This window comes from Epinephelus lanceolatus, chromosome 9, assembly GCF_041903045.1.
Source record: "Epinephelus lanceolatus isolate andai-2023 chromosome 9, ASM4190304v1, whole genome shotgun sequence".
Lineage (NCBI taxonomy): Eukaryota > Metazoa > Chordata > Actinopteri > Perciformes > Serranidae > Epinephelus > Epinephelus lanceolatus.
Genome location: NC_135742.1, coordinates 29,138,718 through 29,158,321, shown reverse-complemented (window position 1 = coordinate 29,158,321; position 19,604 = coordinate 29,138,718). Strand labels below are relative to the sequence as shown.

General features: G+C 42.7%; 1 protein-coding gene across 4 annotated transcripts in view; it reads left to right on the top strand.

Annotated features, from left to right (window-relative positions):
* The window catches only part of rtkna (rhotekin a), a 67,089-nt gene that overhangs the window by 12,251 nt on the left and 35,234 nt on the right, over positions 1-19,604 (top strand). Inside the window, exon 1 of one of the 4 annotated variants that reach the window (XM_033619875.2) lies at positions 9,591-9,828. The exons of 2 other annotated variants lie outside the window; for them this stretch is intronic. In XM_033619875.2, coding sequence (XP_033475766.1) covers positions 9,733-9,828 — 96 coding nt within the window. In that variant the 5' untranslated portion in view covers positions 9,591-9,732. Of the gene's footprint in view, positions 1-9,590; positions 9,829-19,604 lie in introns of those variants that run through there. One more of the 4 variants, XM_078170801.1, reaches the window with a different exon arrangement.

Below are 19,604 nucleotides of genomic sequence, written 5' to 3'. Positions count from 1 at the left end.
TGAAAGTCCAGGACCTAACAAGGCAGGTGTGAAACGGTCCTTAAACACTTCAGTATATGAGCAGCGCCTGAACAAGTGTGTGCATTAGAACTCGTGCACTCATTGAGCAGAGTTCACACATGCGCGCTTGTTTTAGCTTTTAGCACAGATGCACGACTTTAGGAACTACTGAGCACACAACTGGATAAACAAGATTTGGATTATACTGCACAAGTTGTGTGAGAGTTTGTAAATGGATGTTTTGATATAGCTGTGCTGTTGTTAAAAGCGGCCCCCAGTTCAATTCATCAAGAATGTTTGCCATTTTTGAATTCTTCGTTCACCGTTGAGGCATGTGAGAAAAACAAAGTTTTCTTCAATAATTCAACATAACACGAGGGCGAGTAATTGATCTACTAATATAATTTTGTAGATGAAGTGTTCCTTTAATCACCTATCCTGAAGGTATAAATGAAAGTGTGCATGCCTCTACGAGCACACCATGAAATATAAAGGGTAGACAAAATGAACTTTTATGAAAAAATGGCGTAAATGTTGAAATAACAATCACTTGAATGCCAGTTAGCGCCATTTGTCAGCACTAAAAGAGGTGTGACAGTCAGCACTTAAAAATGTGACTGAAGCATAAGAAGAATCATCAGTTTTCAAATGAGGTGCATTAGTTAAAAAAGCTGTAATTTATATTTAATGTGTTGAATTGGAAACACTCTCAAAACTTGCAACACTACAAACTGCACAGTTAAATGGGTATTTCACAGTAACCAAATTTGATGCACCTTTGTTGCAGTGTTTGCAGTGGCAGGTTCCTGTATATCACACCTACATATAACCTAATTACAGTTTAAATGATTATTCAATTACAGAGCAAATCTGATGAGCCTTTTTTCTTTACTATTTCCTACCATTTAATAGACTACATAACTAAAATCAAAGAAAAAAAATGGATTAATTGACTACAAAGTTAGCAGCCATGTAAATATACAGTATATAGGGCACAATATACACACTCAAGCATACAGTATTCATATGTTGCTTTGTACTGTATGTGTAAATGTACTCCAGACTCAGATCTCACCGGGGGATTCCCCATAGTTGTGCCAGCCAGATGAGAAAACCAGCTGACAAAGTCATATTTGCTGCTGATGATGTGGGTGATGTATTATTTTTTTTTTAGATAATTACTATTTTAAAGGTGTTCTTAAAAGCAAGACAGCTGAAATACCACCAATAAACATTTTTATTAGACATAAATTCAATTATAAATTTAATTCAAACCTGAACATGAGCTCCACATGTTGATGGGTTCATAAAAAAAATGACCAAGGGTAAAATATCTCAATTAATTTAAAAAATGAAATCAATAACCGGAATGACTCGCTCTTATATTGACCTTGTTCAGTCAAATGCCTCATTAGACGTTCTTTTTGCTTCACTCCTCTCCGACTAGAAATCAGTAACCTTTAGAGATGTTCGGCTTGTCAGTTTGAGATATGGTTTCCCTGATGTCTTCTCCGCAGATGTTTACATTCTTGTATTGTTTCTGCAGATGTTTACATCTGTGGTTTCTGTTTTAGATTTTACCCAGACAGACTTTAACTACAAACAGCAGCGTCTCACTGTGAAAAAAAACTAAAAATATTTATTATGGTCTGGCAGAAGTGACGTCACAGCAAATAAAAGTGAGGAATTTATCTTATTTTTTTTAAACCTGACTTTTATATATGGAACAATGGTTTTGTTCTCTCTCTCTTTGTGTCTGTGCTTCTCTTCACTGCTGCCTGTCATGTCTGTGGATCTTCGTCATGTCTGGTTTAACTTGGGCAGGAAAATAGTTCATTAGCTTCTTTCTCAGTCTCTTCTCTTTATTATGGACACAAACCTCAACTTAATGTGTCATTGCTGTTACTATTATTGTTACTATCATTGAAGATCTTCTATGCAGGATTTTCTCACACAGAATAATCCTTCTCAGTCATCACTTATGACTCACTATAAGTGTGTGGCAGTGTGTTTTTCTGCAGAGACTCTGCCCTCTGCCTGTTCTTATTTTCTCTTTCTATTTTCTGTGTTCAGGACCTTTATGGGAATGTACCCCCACAGCGTTCAGGTGAGGTTAGGGCTATATAAAAACGTAGCAACCAGATGCCAGACTGGAAGTAGCTGTAATCAAAGAGGCACAGAAAAAAAAGCAAATATAGCGAGGCGAAACCCCAAACAAGAATGAATCTGGAGTTGGCTTTACCATCATTTTTGCTGGCAAGAGTATTTGCAAACAGTAACCGACAATTCTGCATAGTATACCTTTAATAATAACCAGCAAATAACTGTAAATTCCCTGTTTATTAAATTGTGTTTAATATGGTGGCACATCTCGCTGTGATGCTCTTTCTGCCCTGCAGAGGGAGCCATTGCTCTATTTCAGATCCTGCAGCAGCCCAGGAGACGAGACGTGCCTTCTTTATCACCTCTCCCTGACAAATGTGATATTCTCTTCATAATCACCTCACTGTCATTAACAGTAATTTTAGAAAACGCATTCACATGATTAACTACTAAATGAATAGCCTCCGTGTACATATCCTCTTAAATCCACACATATCTGTCTCTGATATTGCACTGCCTGCACTCCTGAGGGTAGAAATCAATGGAGATGAATTGCCTAACAAGTAAGTTTCTTTCACTGAGCTACCCGGTCCTTCAGAGTGATGGGATGCTGCAGTCTCCTGTGACCGGCTGAGGTAGCGTTCCTGAAAGTCAGCAATGATTCTGGGCAGCAGCCACAGTGTGCTCTGCTTTATATGCTTACTCCTGACATGCTGCACAACTGTCTCTACTGTATGTGTGTGCATGGCTGAGTGCTTGAGGCTGTTTTTCCTTTAGTATGTTGAGAAATAAGATGGTCCCTCAAATCAGGTGCTAAAAAGACTCCCTGTTCTGTTATTACAGTGTGTGATGAGGCAGGCTACTCCCCCAGCTTTTCTTAGCTAATCCACAGACTGTGACGCATACATCCTTTTCCTCAATATGGGATTTCCTGTAGGAGAAGAACACCATTTGCATGATTTGTGGGTCCATTCCTGACATTTCATTTGCAATATTACTCAAAGCTTGATCGCAGGTATAGAGCTGAGCGTTCTTTACGACATGCATCGTGATAACATCCCCTGTATCTAATCTTAAAGAAGAAGTTAGATCACTCAGACATTACAGACTGAAACTGATACACCTAATAACAAGGTACAGCGTCATTGAGATTTACAGTGTCATTACTTCGTCTCTGTGTCTGAGTTATGACTGCGTAGCTGTCAGCACAGGTTTTTCATGCTCTATAACTGAGAACTGACCTCCAGGGGGAATTTCTCCATGATACGTCTGGTTTCACAGCTCGTCACACGCTACTGTCATCAAGTCAAACAGATGTGACCCGGTGTCTGCTGTAACACAGCCGAGTAACTGAAATCCTGTGATATTCAAATCTGTCGAGGCTGTTGTGACGCACGTTTTACGGGAACAGATTTGTAACCTGGTGGTTTGGCAGAGTGTGTGGCTATAAATCTGTTGAAAAATGCCTCTTATTCCCTCACTGTCCTTGTGCAATCAAATGTCTGAGAGTGTACTGAGAGAAAGCTTTGCAATAAGTCTTATTTTACTTCTTTGCCCTTTGTGTGAAACAATAGGGAGGACGTTTGCTTGGCAGGCTGTAATCAGTCAGACAAACCTGGATTGTCTTGTATTTTAAGACACTTCTGCCACAGTTTCTTTTATGTGTGTGTGTGTGTGTATGATGTTCACATGGCTCTCAGAGTGTTTGTTTATGTCTGTTTATGTCAGGGTGTGTATTTGTGTGTGTAAGTGTAGGCTTGCGTCTGTATGTCTCAGAAGGCGAGTGGGAGCCGTGGTGTGGGTGGGGTTCAGTTTTCAGATTGGGTCTAGATGATAGTCAGAGCTCTTTGTTGTGGTTTGGGGCCCGGCTGGCCAGGGGCCCTCTCCTGTTTCCCTGCCCTGTTCTGCCACCACACTGTGAGTTAGACTAAAGACAGCTTTTAACCTTTAGCACAGACTCTACAGTTGGGAAGATAAAAGGTGGCGTTGCTATCTGGGGCTATAAGATAGTGCTGATTAGAAGATAAAGATGACATTTGTATGATAATCATCTGTGTGTTTGTTTTCTTTGTACTCTTCAGTGTGTCATGTGGATCTCCTCAGGGCTCTTTTTTGGCTTTTGTACACTGCCTGTGTGAACTTTGGGTATACTCTTTATACTGGCACATATGGTGTCTGGTGATATTAAAGGATAATTAGGATTTATCACAACTAGGGTCTTATTTTCCATCCCAATCACCAGAATAAATGTTGACATCTGCAAACCACAGGTGTGTTACACTTGTACAATTCATATGTAGCAGATCCGTATTCAACTTTACATTTTGATACATTTCAGTTTTCAATTTTATGTTTTGAAGTTGACAGTGGTTATGTTTAGGCATGCAAATGTCCTGAACTTTCATGGAAAAGTACCCACTTTTGAAAAGTACCCACTTTTTGCCGCGCTTTAGAAAGCAGAGCTAGATGATAAACAAACATGGCACCACACTGGTAAGGTAAGACAACACGTTGACATGTCGTTTTCTATATGTTCTCTGACATTTATCCTAACGATATGAGGCGGTCTTTGTGGAAAAAAGCTTGTTTAGTGGACTAACTTTGCACCTGAAGGTTGCCCATTCACTTACGTTTTAACAGGTCTGACGCTACTAATGCGCCCTGGCTGTATCTAGGCTAACGGCTAACATGCTAACTATTATTTTTATGTCACTAGTCACTTGAAACAAATTTAGGACGATAGGAGACAGGTTGAAATAAACCGAAATTTCCCTTTAGTCTAGAACAGTGGTTCCCAACTGGTGGGTCGCGGTCTAAGTGGGTCATGGGTTCATTCTGAATGGACTGCAAGTGCAAATGTGTTAAGTTTGTAAAAAAACACTTTATTCTGAAGTACGGTGAATTTTCAGCACAGAGCTTTTACTTTGAAGTACCATTTCCTGCTATGGAGTGAGTGACTAACGAACAGCTACTTAACAGAGACCCCAAACTAGCTCGATGTCATGGCCAAATGCAAGTATGATGCTGAATATATTAGAGTGTGTGAACCTTGAACTAATGACCAAAGAGAAATCTTTACCCTGTGTTTGGACCAGTTGAGAACCACTGGTCTCCAATAGTGGTCTGCCGCTGTTTGCAGCTTGGCAGTCGTCTCACCTAGATGTCACACCATCCACCATCCCCTCCACCTCCTGATGACAAACTCAGATCACATACATGTATGCTGAACTACGTCACTTTGCAAATGTTGATATGATACATAGGAAACATACAAATGTGACATATCCGTGATTTGCAGGAACATTCAATGCCAACACTTTTTTTCTGTGACAGGGCTGTATTTTCATAGCTTTTGCCTTTGTTCTTATTGGTAATGGTAATTATTACAGTCAATTCACCAAGTTAATTGCTGAGATCTGGAAATGACGCATTATCCAAGAAAAAAAAAAGATGGGACAAGAAACCTGAGGCCAATCATACAGGTTGTAAACAGAATTCGTCAGTGAAAGTTTGCAGACCTACGCCACGGTTCAACTTTGACGTTTGGCATAGTTGTGCAGTACTAAATGTTACTACAAACATTTCCACTCACTCTTGGGTTCAACTCCCATAAATTGGTCTCAATTGTACGTCTGAAATGTCGGCTTGTTTACCATTTGATCATTTGAAAGCTTGTTTTTCTTGCACCATCAGATTTGCCCTATTGCGTTCGTAGATCTTGGCAAGCAGTTTGGTGACTAAGGTGTTATAGCTGATCGAAAATGATGAGCAACAAATGTGAGAGCCAAGTTGTGACCAACAAAATGATCCATGAATATTTCTTACATTTTAAATGAGACAGTGTTTTTAGTCTTTCACTTTCATCTTCTTCTCATCGCTGTCATCTTTTATTAATACACGCATTTTAAACAATTGTAAACAGTTTGTCTCAATGTCCTTTCCTTTCGACTTTAACTTACCTTTAGTCAGGTAAAACACAAAGACAAAGATGTCGGCACACGGACTCTGGAACAAAAAAACATAATAAAATGCACGATTAAGTGACAACAGGAAACAATCATCATCGGCCTCCAGTAGTTAAATGGGCTACTAATCATCAGTTGGGTCATAGTGAGCATTTAACAGTTTGGTAGTCTGAGTAATGAAGGCATTATTCAGCCTGTTAGGCCTGGCCACTGGAAGTCTACATCTCTTTCTAGAGGGTACAAGTTCAAATTCTCCATGCAGAGGATTTCGGATTCATGCTCACTTCATTGCGGTCCACCTGAAGTGATGCTTTAAAAGATTCAAATATCAATCTGCCTTAAAATGACTACCTTTTCTTACCTCCATTGCAATGACTATACATAAGACACGCCTGTAATATATTTTTGGCTTTTTGCTAGGTAACCCTCAGCTCCAACTCCAGCATGTTTTCCCTTGCTGATAAGGTGTACGGACAGGAAGTTTTCCATATTCCTCCTCACATCCGTTCAGAAACAAGAAACGTACCGGCTATTGTCTTGAAAGCAGGCCAGCCCTCTCAGACCCTGTTACGCAAGGGTCAGTGTGTGCGTGTGTGTGTGTGTGTGTGTGTGTGTGTGTGTGTGTGTGTGTGTGCTTCGGCAAAAGGATTTTACCCAAATTTTCTAATCTCTTCATAGAACAAGAGATTCCTGTCAGTGTTCTGTTTATCTAATCCTCCCTCTGTTTCGATCAAACCTCAGCGTTAGAGTTGGATTAACTGATTGTGTAATATATTGGTTTCACTCCTCCCTCGTGGCAGCCAATTAGCACATCTGGCCCCGCTACAGTCAGACCAAGCTGCTAATCCACCATCCCATCAGTAGGTAATCACCATTAAACATAGCAAAAATCCCAGTCAGGCCCAAAGCTGTCAGACCTCTGGACTAACAGCTAATCTAGTGTCTCTGAATACCTGAGTTTGCCTTGTCCTCTGTGGCTCCAGGCCAAGACGCAGTGATGCTCAGTGTTTGAGCTAGCCGCCTGCCTGCCTCTCTGCCAGCGTGCCCTGTCATTGAGATAATAGCTGTTTTTCTGTCTGTTTTTGTTCAGCCTCTAGGCTTTTGTCACAATGTGTCAGTCTTTGTGTTTTACTGCAGGGAGATTTACCTGCAACATGTTCTGCTTCAAGGAGCTGCCGCTGGTGTAAAAGAGAGACTAAAAGAAAGACTAAATGGATTAAGTGGCTCTGGAATAACACATTGTTGCTCCTGTTGCTTATTCATTTTTCAAAAAAACACCCACATGTATCAATGTAGAGGTGAGAGCAGCTGTGAGGAAAAACTATCATGTCATTAAAGGCCTGTTTTCACACAATCCGGCATAGTGTTCAAGGTGTTTGAGTTCTTGTTAGGTGAATATTTTTCCAGTTCAGCAGCATGCCGGGTCGACTTTCAGAGGGGATCAACTGGATATGAATCTACACTCAGTGAATTGTGAATCGAAGGCATACACATGTACACGCACACTCCCAGAATGTTTTGTGAGCACCCATAACCCTCCCTCTGTACATTCTCCTCAACTATTTCTTTCCACCTCAAAAACAATAAATCTCTTCTCTTGCTGTGTGTGCCTTGGTGTCTGCTACAGATTAGCCGTGTGATTTAAACTCTTTAGGGTGGAGGCATGTCTTAGGGGAAATGACCCGGCTTGCTACTGGCACCCCTGGCTCCTCTCCTCCAGTCTCAGCTGAGGTGAAAGGGCTTTTTACAGCTCCTTTGTTTTCAGTGTTTGCCTGTGTAAAAGAGTGTGGACGTGCTTCAGAGTGATGGAGCGCCATATGGGCATGTGTGTGCGGAGAGGGGTGGTCCTGACTCCTGAAAGTCACGTCCCAAGTGATTTGCATCAAGACAATCATCCTGTTACTTGACTTTCTACAACTTTCCTCTAAGGAGTGATCCTCTTCCTCAGGATGAGCTCTTAAAATCCCCTCCCATGTTTTAATACCAAAGAATGTGCGTGTTTTATTACATGCGCCTCTGTGAGCGGTGCGCAACGTGACGCCGGTTTCCTGTTGAGTGGTGCTTGTTGGGATTTGCGCGGCGTGGTCTCACCCACGCCACGAGGAGGGATACACACGCACACATCACACAACAGCTGTGTCAGGTCCAGGATTAACGCGCCGGAGAGGAGAACAGGATGAATGTTTGGATCCCTTTGCTCCTGCAGTGCTTGGCGTTTCTGTTCTGAGGAGCGAAGGCACATTGGCTGTTTTCCCAGAGGACAGTAGCGGAACCAGCAGCAGGGTTTATGACTGGGAGTCACATGGAGTAAACTTTAAAATTCACTTGTTTGGAGAACAGAGGAAGCTGCCACCACACAGCTGTAGTGATGGGAAAGGAGACCATCCTTGCTTTGGCATCACTTTAAATGTTTGTTTAACAAAGCAGGGACGCATTTCTTCCTTTAAAAACAAGTTTCTTGCATTTATGTAACATTTAACTTCACCTAATAGTGAATAAGAAGTTGACGCGTCTTTTTGGAGCCATTATTTTTGCTGGATATGGTGAGAATTGTAGGAGAGGCTTAAATTAATATTTTAAAGGTTGAACTATAAAAGATTGAAACGATCTGTGACACTGGGGACCTGCGCTATGAAATATGTATTTGAATTGGCCAAATGTTTGTGACCCTGTGACCCACTAAGACAGATATTTTCCTCCTAAAATATCTGTGCTTTCAGTTGATACATTTTTAAACAGCGGCAGCACAAATTTTGTTTTTAAAAACGAATCAATATTTCAACAAGAGGTTAAAGATGGAGTAATATAATTTCATCATCTCCCTTGTTTTACTGTATCACACTTTTTCTTAAGTGCTAGATAACATCTCTGGGTGTTCATTTTGCTGCCTCCCCTCATGACGAGCACCAGCTGACACGGTTATATTTTCTCCATTTATTATCAAGCCAGTAAAAAAGAACAAAGCTCCCCACCCCGCTATGCATGTGTGGTGGTGTGGTATTTGCTATTTGTTTGTGTAAAGGGGCGTAGAGGCTGCTACAGTAATCTCTCACTCTTTTCCCCTTCATCTTTGATGTGTTTTTTTTTTTTTTTTTTAAAGTTCATTACCATCACCAGAGACGCGTCGTAGGGGTTAATTTAGCGCCGACTTGGGGTGCGTCAGGGCGCACACAGTGGACTAGTTGTGTCGATCACTCCCGCAGAGGCGATGCCCTTTTGTGGAGCGGTCTCTTGTCACACAGAGGACAGACGGCATTCACAATCGGGACACAGGGACACAAAGAGAAGAACTGCATTTAAAAAGGCTCCATTCTTTCCCCGCAACCGCTGGGTGTTGACTGTGGGTGTTTGAGAGGATCTTTGTTGCCCGGAGAAAAGTAGAGAAGAAGAAGAAGAAGAATACGCGCCGTGAACGGGTTGGGGGAATTTTTTTATGGTCAGGGTTACTACAGTGCAGCCGATGCTGTCATCCACTCCACCTACGTTTGCTTTCCCGGAGGCTTGTTTTGGATGAGGAGGTGAACTTTTACGCATTGTTTTACGCAGTGACTGGACGGAACACTTGTCATGATGAACTTTGTCTCCCCGGTACCTGCTGGATAGCGCGTTGTGCCCGATCTTTAACTTGAAGGAGAAGTCATTTTTGTGGATATCTGTGGAAAGGATGCCAGTTGATAAATTCGCAAACATGGAGGAAAAACTGTGGATACTGGAGGACCTCAATATGATGTACATCCGCCAGATTGCGCTCAGTTTACAGGTAAAAGTTTCAATTTCCAGATGACCATCATCAGCACGTGTTTTTGTTGCTCTTATTTGCGCTGTTGTTTCCACTTTTTACTTAAAGCTGTGAGGTGTGTCAGTGGAAGAGGTATGTGTAATCATGTCTCAAAGTGTTTTACTTTCTTTTTCTTGACTGATTGACACCCCATCCTGAATACAAGCAGGCGCACGACTGAACTGAAATCCCTTTTCTTAAGCATAGTGTATCACTGTGTCTGCAGCTGTGCCTCTGCCTGTTGTAAAGTTTACAGAGTCTTTCTATGGGACAAACAAGTCGGGTTGACACTGGTGTGGTCTCCCCCTCGTTACAGATGGCAAATCTTACACTGACAGCAAACAGAAAACAATGCTGCATGCCATCCATCTCTCCCTCTGTGTCTCCCCTTCAAACTGGGGTTCACACACAGTCCACAGCTGCACATATGGGCCTCATAAGTCCCACTGGGGGAGTGTGTGTGTGTGTGTGTGTGTGTGTGTGTGTGTGTGTGTGTGCTTGTGTTGTGTTCTGAGAAAGACAGAGAAAGGAGTCATTCCATACAACATGCCAAGTGTTTATCATTAATGCAATATCTAACCTCCCTTTTTGCTGATATCTGCACATCTGTTCCTTTAACTGTTTCAGAGGGAATAGCTGGAGAATGTGTCTATTCCAATCTGAACAAAGTTGAAAGGAAGAGGAGACACATGGCCATTGGAAATGTTACAGGAATTTCAAAGGAAAATTCTAATATACTTCATTTTAGGATTAAAAAAAGAAATCCTGGTCCCATAATCTGAAAAGATATGAGCTGTCTGTGCTGCAGCTGTTAAGAGGTGTAAAAACCAGACTTTTTTTTCTCAGTATGTCAACTAAAATCCAGTCCAAAAAGCCTTCAGCTGTGTGATACAAGGGCTGTATGAGAGGTGATATCACTCACTGCTGTGTTGTACCTGCGAGCGGCTTGGCATCGTTTTCCTGTGCGAGGTGTTGCTTTGTTTATCTACCTGTGCCAAGTGCCACGGAGCGCACCAGGTGTTTGGCTTTTTATCACATAAGAAGAGATATATATGCAACTATGAAACAACACACACACTCCTGCCAGCTTTAGCTTGTGTGAACCCTGCTCTGTTCTCTTTCTGGTTGACGTTATGGTTCCGTAATTGTTGGTGTGGCTTTGGAACTCTCATTAAACTTTACAGACACTTGTGCTGAAGGGTTCTCCTGAGGCTTTTGTAGCGCCTGTAACATGAAATGCACTGTCACAAACCAGCTATCACGAGGTCTTTTTACCAAGTTGATCGGGTCTAATCAGCTTATTGGTTCCTGTCACAGAGCCTCCTTTGATGCGGACACTTGATGACATCTCGGACATAGACTGGAAAGCGGTACTTTGTCTGAAAATTGAATCAGGGGTGGAATGTAGATAATAAGCGTTTCTGTTTAGCCGTGTAGTTGTCTGTGCTCCAGTTTTATTCCTGTGGATGCTGTTGCAAGTGTAGGAATGCATAATAACAAGATGATGTGCCCTCATGTTGCCCTGTGGAAAAACTTGCTTGTCGCTTCTCCACCTTCACAGAGAGTTCAGAGGTCAGGGTCGGCTACAGAGAGGCAGTACTTTGCAATAAACAGTGAGAATTTCAGATAGTTGGATAGAAAGTCGTTTCAAACATCTCACATGAATATTTTTGCTTGTTTGCTCACTCACTCAGTCACTCTCTCCTCACCCTCCCTCCCCCCATGTCTCCTCAGCCTGGGTGGGTTATGAGACAGGGATTCTTTGTATGTGGCTGGGCTGCACGGCCCACAGTCTAACTGTAATTTCAGCTAGCTGTGGATGTTTTTTCGCCCCAGGGTCTTTCATAAACGTCCTGCTGGATCATCACGACTTGCAATTATTGCACTGTAAAGCTTTCTCCTGCTTTTGTCTTTCCCTGCGGCAACATATATCTGAAGGCCGCTCCTCCCACACGCACGCACATACTGTATATATATACATTCATAACATATGCATAAGTGCACATTGTTTGCTGCTGCTTTTCCTGCGCCGGTCATCTCCGGAGATTAGCCTGTCATTTAAAAAGAAAATAAAAAAAAGTGAGAAGATCATGCATGTCCTGAGATTCCAGCATTCCTCAGGCTCGTATAATTGCTGTGTCAGGAGGGGAGAGAGAGCAGCCATTGTGTTATTTGCAAGCTCAGTAGGAAGGAACTTTTCTGCTCTTCAGGTTTTAACAAGTTCGTTATAAAAGGAATGTCTGCATTCTTGGCTCCGTTGCGCTGTTTTATTTCGTCTTCCCCTCTGCTCTTACGAGGCCAGCGAGACAGTTTCTGCATTGCTTTTTCTTTAGTCACATGCAAAGCGTAAAAAATAATTAACCCCACAGAATACAGGATTCCCCTCATATGAGAGGTGGCCGATGGGAAACAGGAAATGATCTGGTGTAATTACTGTTTCCCACCGGGAGCGACAACATGATGTCACTGAACCCTCTGCCATTAATAGACACATTTCCTGTCACCACAAACCCGGATACACAGAGCTTTTTTTTTTTTTTTTAAGGAATTTGCTTTGCCTTTAATGTCCTGTTTTATCCTCCTATCCTGGTTCTCAGCCCTCTTCACCTTCTCAGGCCCTGTCCCCCCCATCCTGTCCCCTTCTCCCCATTGGTAGCCCGAGGGCCGTAGATGGACACTCTCTCCATGGTCTAATTTTAGCCTGCAGACTGGCCTTGAATACATAGATCGTGGCTTTGCCAGAGTTAAATGTGGACGTTTCATAAAGGGTTTCTGAGGTCATTCATTTTTGACTGGAAGTTATAAAAGCAGGATCTGTGTTGTGTTCTATCTCTAAGTAAGTCATTGTTGTAGAAGTACAATACTTTCTCTATGTGCGAGTGTTTGTGTGTTGACCTCACTGGGTCAGAGTAGCCCTGTGCTGCTTAGAAGGGGTACAGCCAGGGGCATTAAGCTGCTACAGCTCTGGCTGCTGCTGATCATGCCAATGATATCATCTGATGAAAGATTAAAGAGATCCCTTCTGCAGTTGTTGTTTTTGTTGAGGTATTAGGACCCAGAACTGACCCATCACTGTTTGCTGAACCTGACAAAAACATCAACTGGAAAGTGTAGCTAGATATGGAGCAATCGTGGTTAGATACTCCTCTGCTGAGGAGCAACACTGAAATAGTCCAAAGTTCACTATTTGAGTCTCTAATATCTATCAGCAAGTTCTTTAGAAGTTCTTAAGCAAATAGAAACACTAACCCCAACATGATTTCGTCACATAAGCTCATCCTCTGACCCTTGTTGACGATGAGCTCATGTGGGAGTCAGGCGAGAGTTTCTTGCTGCCTCACTGGGGACTCATGTTTGACCTCTCACACGCTCCCAAACCCTAAACTTAGCAGTGGCCATGCCTCAGATACTTCTGCGGATTCGAGACACCACAGGCAGGCGTTGAATATCCACTGGCTGGTATTCACGCAGCCTCTTCATCTGATCTCACTGCCTTGACCATCTGATCGAGTGAAGTTAGTCTGTCTACTCAGATCAATGCGGTCTCTGTTTCTATTTGAAACTTGCACAGAAATATATTTTCCATTTGATTCAGTGTGTTCCCTTCAGACATTTGTTGTCATGTGTCCGAAAACATTGACTGTGGCTATTTCGCCATTTCCATACCATATATAAAGCCTTAAGGTAGCAGATATTTTGACCCCACATACCTCATGCTTTCTCAATGTAGGAGGCCCTGGAGGGCAAAGGCCAATATGACAGCAGTTAATCCCTGCCTGCTGTGGGACACTCGACCAGTATCTTCTTGTGCGCTCGAGCTAGACTGATGAATCTCAACCTGGATGATGAATTTGTGGAAAGAGCAAAGGTTAATCTTATTTATACCGGGACAGCAAAACAGTGCGTGCAAGGTTTAGCTTCAATTTCCTGGCTTGCCTTGGCCTAGACTCATAGTTGCATTTAAATGCATTTGTAATGTTTACCAGCCACAACAATGTCATGACAGCTGGTATTGTTTCACCTCGTGAGTCTGTGTGTGCCATCATGATGAGGTGACACTAATTGTAGCAGGAACTACCACACAGTATTGTGCAAGGTGTTTATATGTCTGACTATGGACAGATTTTGAAAACTTTACAAGCATGTAGTTGAGAACAAAATGACAGTAGAGTCTGAATATGGGTGTGAACTGAGCAAGGGTGGGGGCAGGATTAGTGGGGTGGGAAGTAGGGAAGGGGTGATCGGCCTCCTTGGTTTACGCCTCTGGGTCAGGAAACTTTACAAATGTGTAGTTGAGATCACAATGAAGGCCGAGTTCAAAGATGAGAGTGGTTTGGGCAAATGCACTGGACGTAGGGAAGGGACCATTGCCTCATCAATTTACGCCCCTGGCCCACATTCATTTTAAGACAGTCTCTGGATTAATCCTAGTTTTTCTTTTCTTGTGGTTCTCAATTATCATCTTCTTTTCTCATAATTACCATTCATCTGTTCAACCTTTATTTTATTGCCTTTTCTGTCTTTTAGCACTGAAGTCAGTAACAATATATCCCTCCATGTAGAAGCAGTCAGCAGTTAAAATCTGTGAGAGTGTGTGCGTGTTAGTTCAGCTGTGAGATTGTTTAGGTAGCCTAAGTTACACCAGACCTGCTTGCTCCAGTGGAAGGTGTGCTAAAGCCAACAGTGCTCGCTCTCCTGTGATACAGGATACACGGTCATATCTTAACCGAAACACATTCCTCCACAACGGACAACTTCATCGTGCACTGCTAACCTGCTGAGCTCGTGTGTGTGCCTCTGAGAGAGTGTGTGTGTGTGTGTGTGTGTGTGTGTGTGTGTGTGTGTGTGAGTAAATATTTGCAAAGAGTAATAAGCCAACAGTATAAGCTACATAATCAGGCCGAGCGATTTTATTTGATTAGGGACATTAGGTTTATCACTGTGGATTTGACTGTGAATGTGAGGCTTTTTGCATTTGCATTTGTTTTGAATTAGATGTAAGAGTTTCCTACAGTATTGCAACAGCCTCCAAATGAATGGAAATAGCCATATATATTCACTTGTTAATGTTATGTACATGGGGTTTAGTGTGTTTGCTGTGTGTGTGCGTCGTGTATTTGTAAGTGTGTCTTTGGCATCTGTACCACGGATAGTTACAGTGAGTTCCAGTTCTTCCAGTGCTGTATGCCAAAAGCAGGCACAGAGTGTGTGAGGTAGAGGAGAAAGGGGGCTTTGTATCACATCACACACACACACACACACACACACACACACACACACACACACACCCACTGCTCCCTACCAAGCCCTTCTCTCCTTTTTGGAACCGCACATCTAGCTCCTAACCCTCAGCCATCTCCTCCAAGCCTTCCTCTCACTCCTTGCCAGCTTTAAGTCTACTGACTTAAAACCATCTGGCTCCCCACCTCACCTCTGCGCCCCAACGCTCCCTAACCCCCCTGGACTTCACCATAGTGCTGTATCCCCCCCTTGTACCTCAGTCCCCACCCCAGCCATCGCCCATGCAGCGGTTAGGAGGAGCAGCAGCACAGGTCTGAATAGGAACTCTGTGCAAGCAGGAACCAGTCAGATGCCGCGGCCTGAGCCAGTTTCCTTTGAAAAACAGCAGGCATGAGCCAGGAGAGTGAGAAGGAGAAAACACCAAGCCAAATCGAGAGGTGCTGTTGTTGGAACATCGACCTGGCTCCCTGCACCTCCCCAGCCTGTTTCTTTTTGTCATTCACCTCCCTCCCTCGCTCTATCTATGCATGGATCCATTTGATAATTTCACTCAGCTGTGTTCCTCTCTTTCTGCCTCTATCTCAGCTTTCGGCCCTTATTTCCACACTCTTTTATCTCACCCTTCAGCCTCACGTTTCTTTAATCCTCCTTCACTCTTTCAGCTTCCACCAAGGCACGCACAAAGACACTTTGGCTTTAGCAGTTAAAGGATTTTTATTTTTTTGCGGCTGCAAAGAAAATTGGAGTCACTTAAGCTGTTTGTATTGAGACTGCAGGCATTATTCAAATCAGCACAGATTGGATTTAAAGCCACGTTTGACTTATCGTGTTAACAGCTCAGAAGTCACTGTTTTGAAGTGGAGATATTAAAAAAGATGCCGTATTCCTTTGTAAAACATGTAATTAAGAACGTCTGAACATGTTCTGGAGATGCAGCTGGCGGCACAGGCTGTTTACTCAGATGGTTGTCTTTGAAAATGCATGCCGGGCTCGCACATTGTGTTAAAAAAGCGCGTTTGGTAATGTGTTTAATTGAGCCTGTAGATGTTGCTGTTGTGTTTGTCCATATGGATGCAATTTGCGCTTGCGTCTGTGTGTTCTATTTGTGTGCTTTCCAGCTTTCGAGATAAACTCTGCACAGTGTACATGATCTTGTGAAAGTTTACGGTTGGTGCAGTGACTTTATTGATTCATGTGCCTTTGTATGTGGGGGATGTTTAAGTGTACGTGAATAAATTCAGTCTATTTCTGTACGTTTCTGCCCTCTGATCTCTCTCTCCCTCTCGATACTGTTACCATGCAAAGTTGGTGCCCCGGAACAGAGAGTAGGTGGAAGTCAGAGAGGCGGAGGACAAGTGCGAAAACAATTCCCCAGTGAAGTGGATCGCATCCGTGGCACCACCAGCATCCTTGTGACTCTGAGGATTGTGTCTTTTAGGGCAGTGTGTGTGTGCGTGTGATGTGTGTTTAAGCAGCAAGCCAAAGTGTCTAATTGAATCACTGCACACTGCGGGATCCTTGGCCACCAAAAGTTGCTGCATGCATGTCTGTATGTGTCACTGTGTGTGTGTGTGTGTGTGTGTGTGTGTGTGTGTGTGTGTGTGTGTTTGGCAGGTGGAACGACTCTGTCAGCACTTGGAGGGCTGCCGTCTGACCATCTGAGAGTCCATTCTGCTTTCATAAGGGATAAGAGAGGATCTCTTCTCTATTTCATTTATCATGTAATGCCGTTATCATCTTGATCTCCATCTCTATTTTCACAGCATCTGTGAGAAGCCCAGTTACATCACATAAATAGAAGTTTAGTTGTTTATTAATTTGAGTCGCACAAAGCTTAAGTGACAGAGAAAGCCGAGCAGATGGCCTCACAGCATCCGCTTTGTTATCTTGGCAACAAGAGACTAGCTTGAGTTTTGTGTCACATCTGCGGTTGGATGTCTTGCCTTAAGATTGATGGTTGTGCCGTTAAGGAAACTCCTAAATGCCAAAGGCGAACCGTCACGGGGGAATTCCAGGGTTTAAAGGCGGGTCAGGAGGAGCCGGGGCTTGAGGCTGAGGTAGATCTGAGGAGCGAGGCTGCTGAAAAGAGGGCCTCTTGTTGTGGTGCGAGGTGTTGAGAGGCATGGCTGAGCTGCTCCACCCCTAAACAACACCCCCTCCCCAAAAAAACAGCCTCTCTGTCTCACCATGATGAGATCAGTGGAACAAACTCTCCAGCGAGATGATGTCATGTTTGGGACTTGAGGTCAAAGTCTCAGGGTCATATTCAGAGAGGATGTGTGTGTGTGTGGGAGAGGTGTGTTGACACAGACTGCTGTTGTGTTAGTGCCATAATCTTTCTCCTTGCAACAAACACCTTTTACTCCATTACCTTCTGTGTCTTCCTTCACCTCCAGCATTAGTGAAACAAACAAAAGCTTGCAGAGCCTCGTCAGGTTGTCAGAGTTGAAGGGTGTGTCCATATGTCAGCATATGTGTGTCTAATCTTGACATGGTTAAGAGATGCAAAGGTTAATCCATATTATCACCTTGAAAGACTCAGGAACTGGACAGTGTTTTCCTATTGGTTCTGGGGAGCAGCATAGCTCGATATGATTGGCTGAGACAAAAAGCTAACCGGACTGAGACCCCTGTTAACCCCTGCTACACCAAGCCCCTCTGAAGGAGTGTGTCACTGGTCAGTATGTCACTGGACACACACTGGCTTGTGGTTGTTATGTAACTACATGTGTAAGTTTACTGAGGCGCTATTTTTGGCCGACATAAGAATCACATACAGCTCACGTCCCAACAGTTGGCAACCGCAGCTGTCACTGCGAAATCCATGAAGATTGATGGTCGGTATATATAGCTTTAAAATATGATCACTGTTTATTTAACTTAAAAGGCATAGGTTGCAATGGCCATGTATCACTGATGACATGGTAAATGGACTGCACTTGTATAGCGCATGTCTAGTCTTCTGACCACTCAGAGCACTTTTACACTACATGTCACATTCACCCATGCACACACATGTTCACACTTGTGGCCCGAGGCTACCATATATGAGTAACCACACACACACACACACTCTCTCTTTCACACTGATGGAACAGCCATCGGGAGCAATTTGGTGTTCAGTATCTTGCCTGAGGATACTTCGACATGCATACTGAAGGAGCCAGGGATCAAAATGCCGATTTTCCGATTAGTGGATGACCCACTCCACCTCTGAGCCACAGCCGCCCCCATAAGTGTCTTATGCTAGGTTTCTCGTGTTGCAGATGTCGATACGGTTGCAGTGATGATGAGATGTACAGGTTTTGTAATGTAGATTTGCAGGCTAGTTAACCTCCAGGCCAGTATGTAAAGTACACTGCTGTGTGATGTGAATACATATCAACTCTTATCAGTGGTGGAAGAGGTACTCATACCTTTTACATATGTAGAAGCAGCAATATCACAGTGTAAAAATACTCTGTTACAGGCAAAAATCTTAAATGTAAGATATCACATTTTAACTATTTTACTCTTGGGTAGTTTAATGTGTAGCACAGTATTATATCATAAATCATTAATTATATTTTCTTATAAAATGCTCATCTGTAAAGTAATTAGTAGTTCCCGATGTCACAGAAACGCAGTGGAGTAAAACGGGCATTATTTCCCTTTGATATATTGGAGTAGAAGCATAAAGTAGTACCTCAAAATTGTATCTAAGTATACTACTTGAGTAAATGTACTTAGTTACTTTTTGCCACTACTGTTTATATGTTACAACAAGCTCAAATGAATCAGTCTGTGATGTTGCTGTTATGTCTGTTTGGATTCAGGCTTCAGTCTACTCCCCACATACTTGAGATCCATGACCAGTTCTACAGCGCCTCAGGCTGTCTGACACTGGGAGGAAAGCTTGTCTGTGCATGCTTCTTGGTCCTTGCATAAGAGAGAAACCATGACAGACACATAAAAATGTGGACACAGTTACTTAGACTCCAGGCACAGTTCAGCAGTGCACAGTCTCCTGAGAGTAAAGGAGGGGAGTGAGTGACTCTGTTTGTGTGTCTGTTGATGTTGCCATGCCCTCTTAGTGCCAACAGGGGGCTGATATGCTACTCAGCTTGAATAAAAAATGGTTTTCTCCTTCTATGCCACATCTAAAAATGGACTCATGGATTCTGTTGTCAAAGGACTGATAGAAAATTAGACACCCAATAAAAATGCTTAGATGCATACTGTAATATGGCTGCAGGAGTGAAAAAAATAATTGCAGTTTATTTATTAGAGTAGTAGGTGCCCCATTCTCATACTATTCAGGTGCCAAACCCAATCTGCAAATGCACATTGTTAAAACAGTAATTTTTTAAGTTTAGTTATATAAAGTTATATCCACAACAGTCAGTGTTGAGGAGGTTTTTTTTTTAAATGTCACAAGTTACAGATTACTAGTTACCTGTTTAATACGTAACATAAAATGTGTTTTAATTGCTTTATCAAAGTAATGTAACTTGTTACATTTGATTTTTTTGAGTACT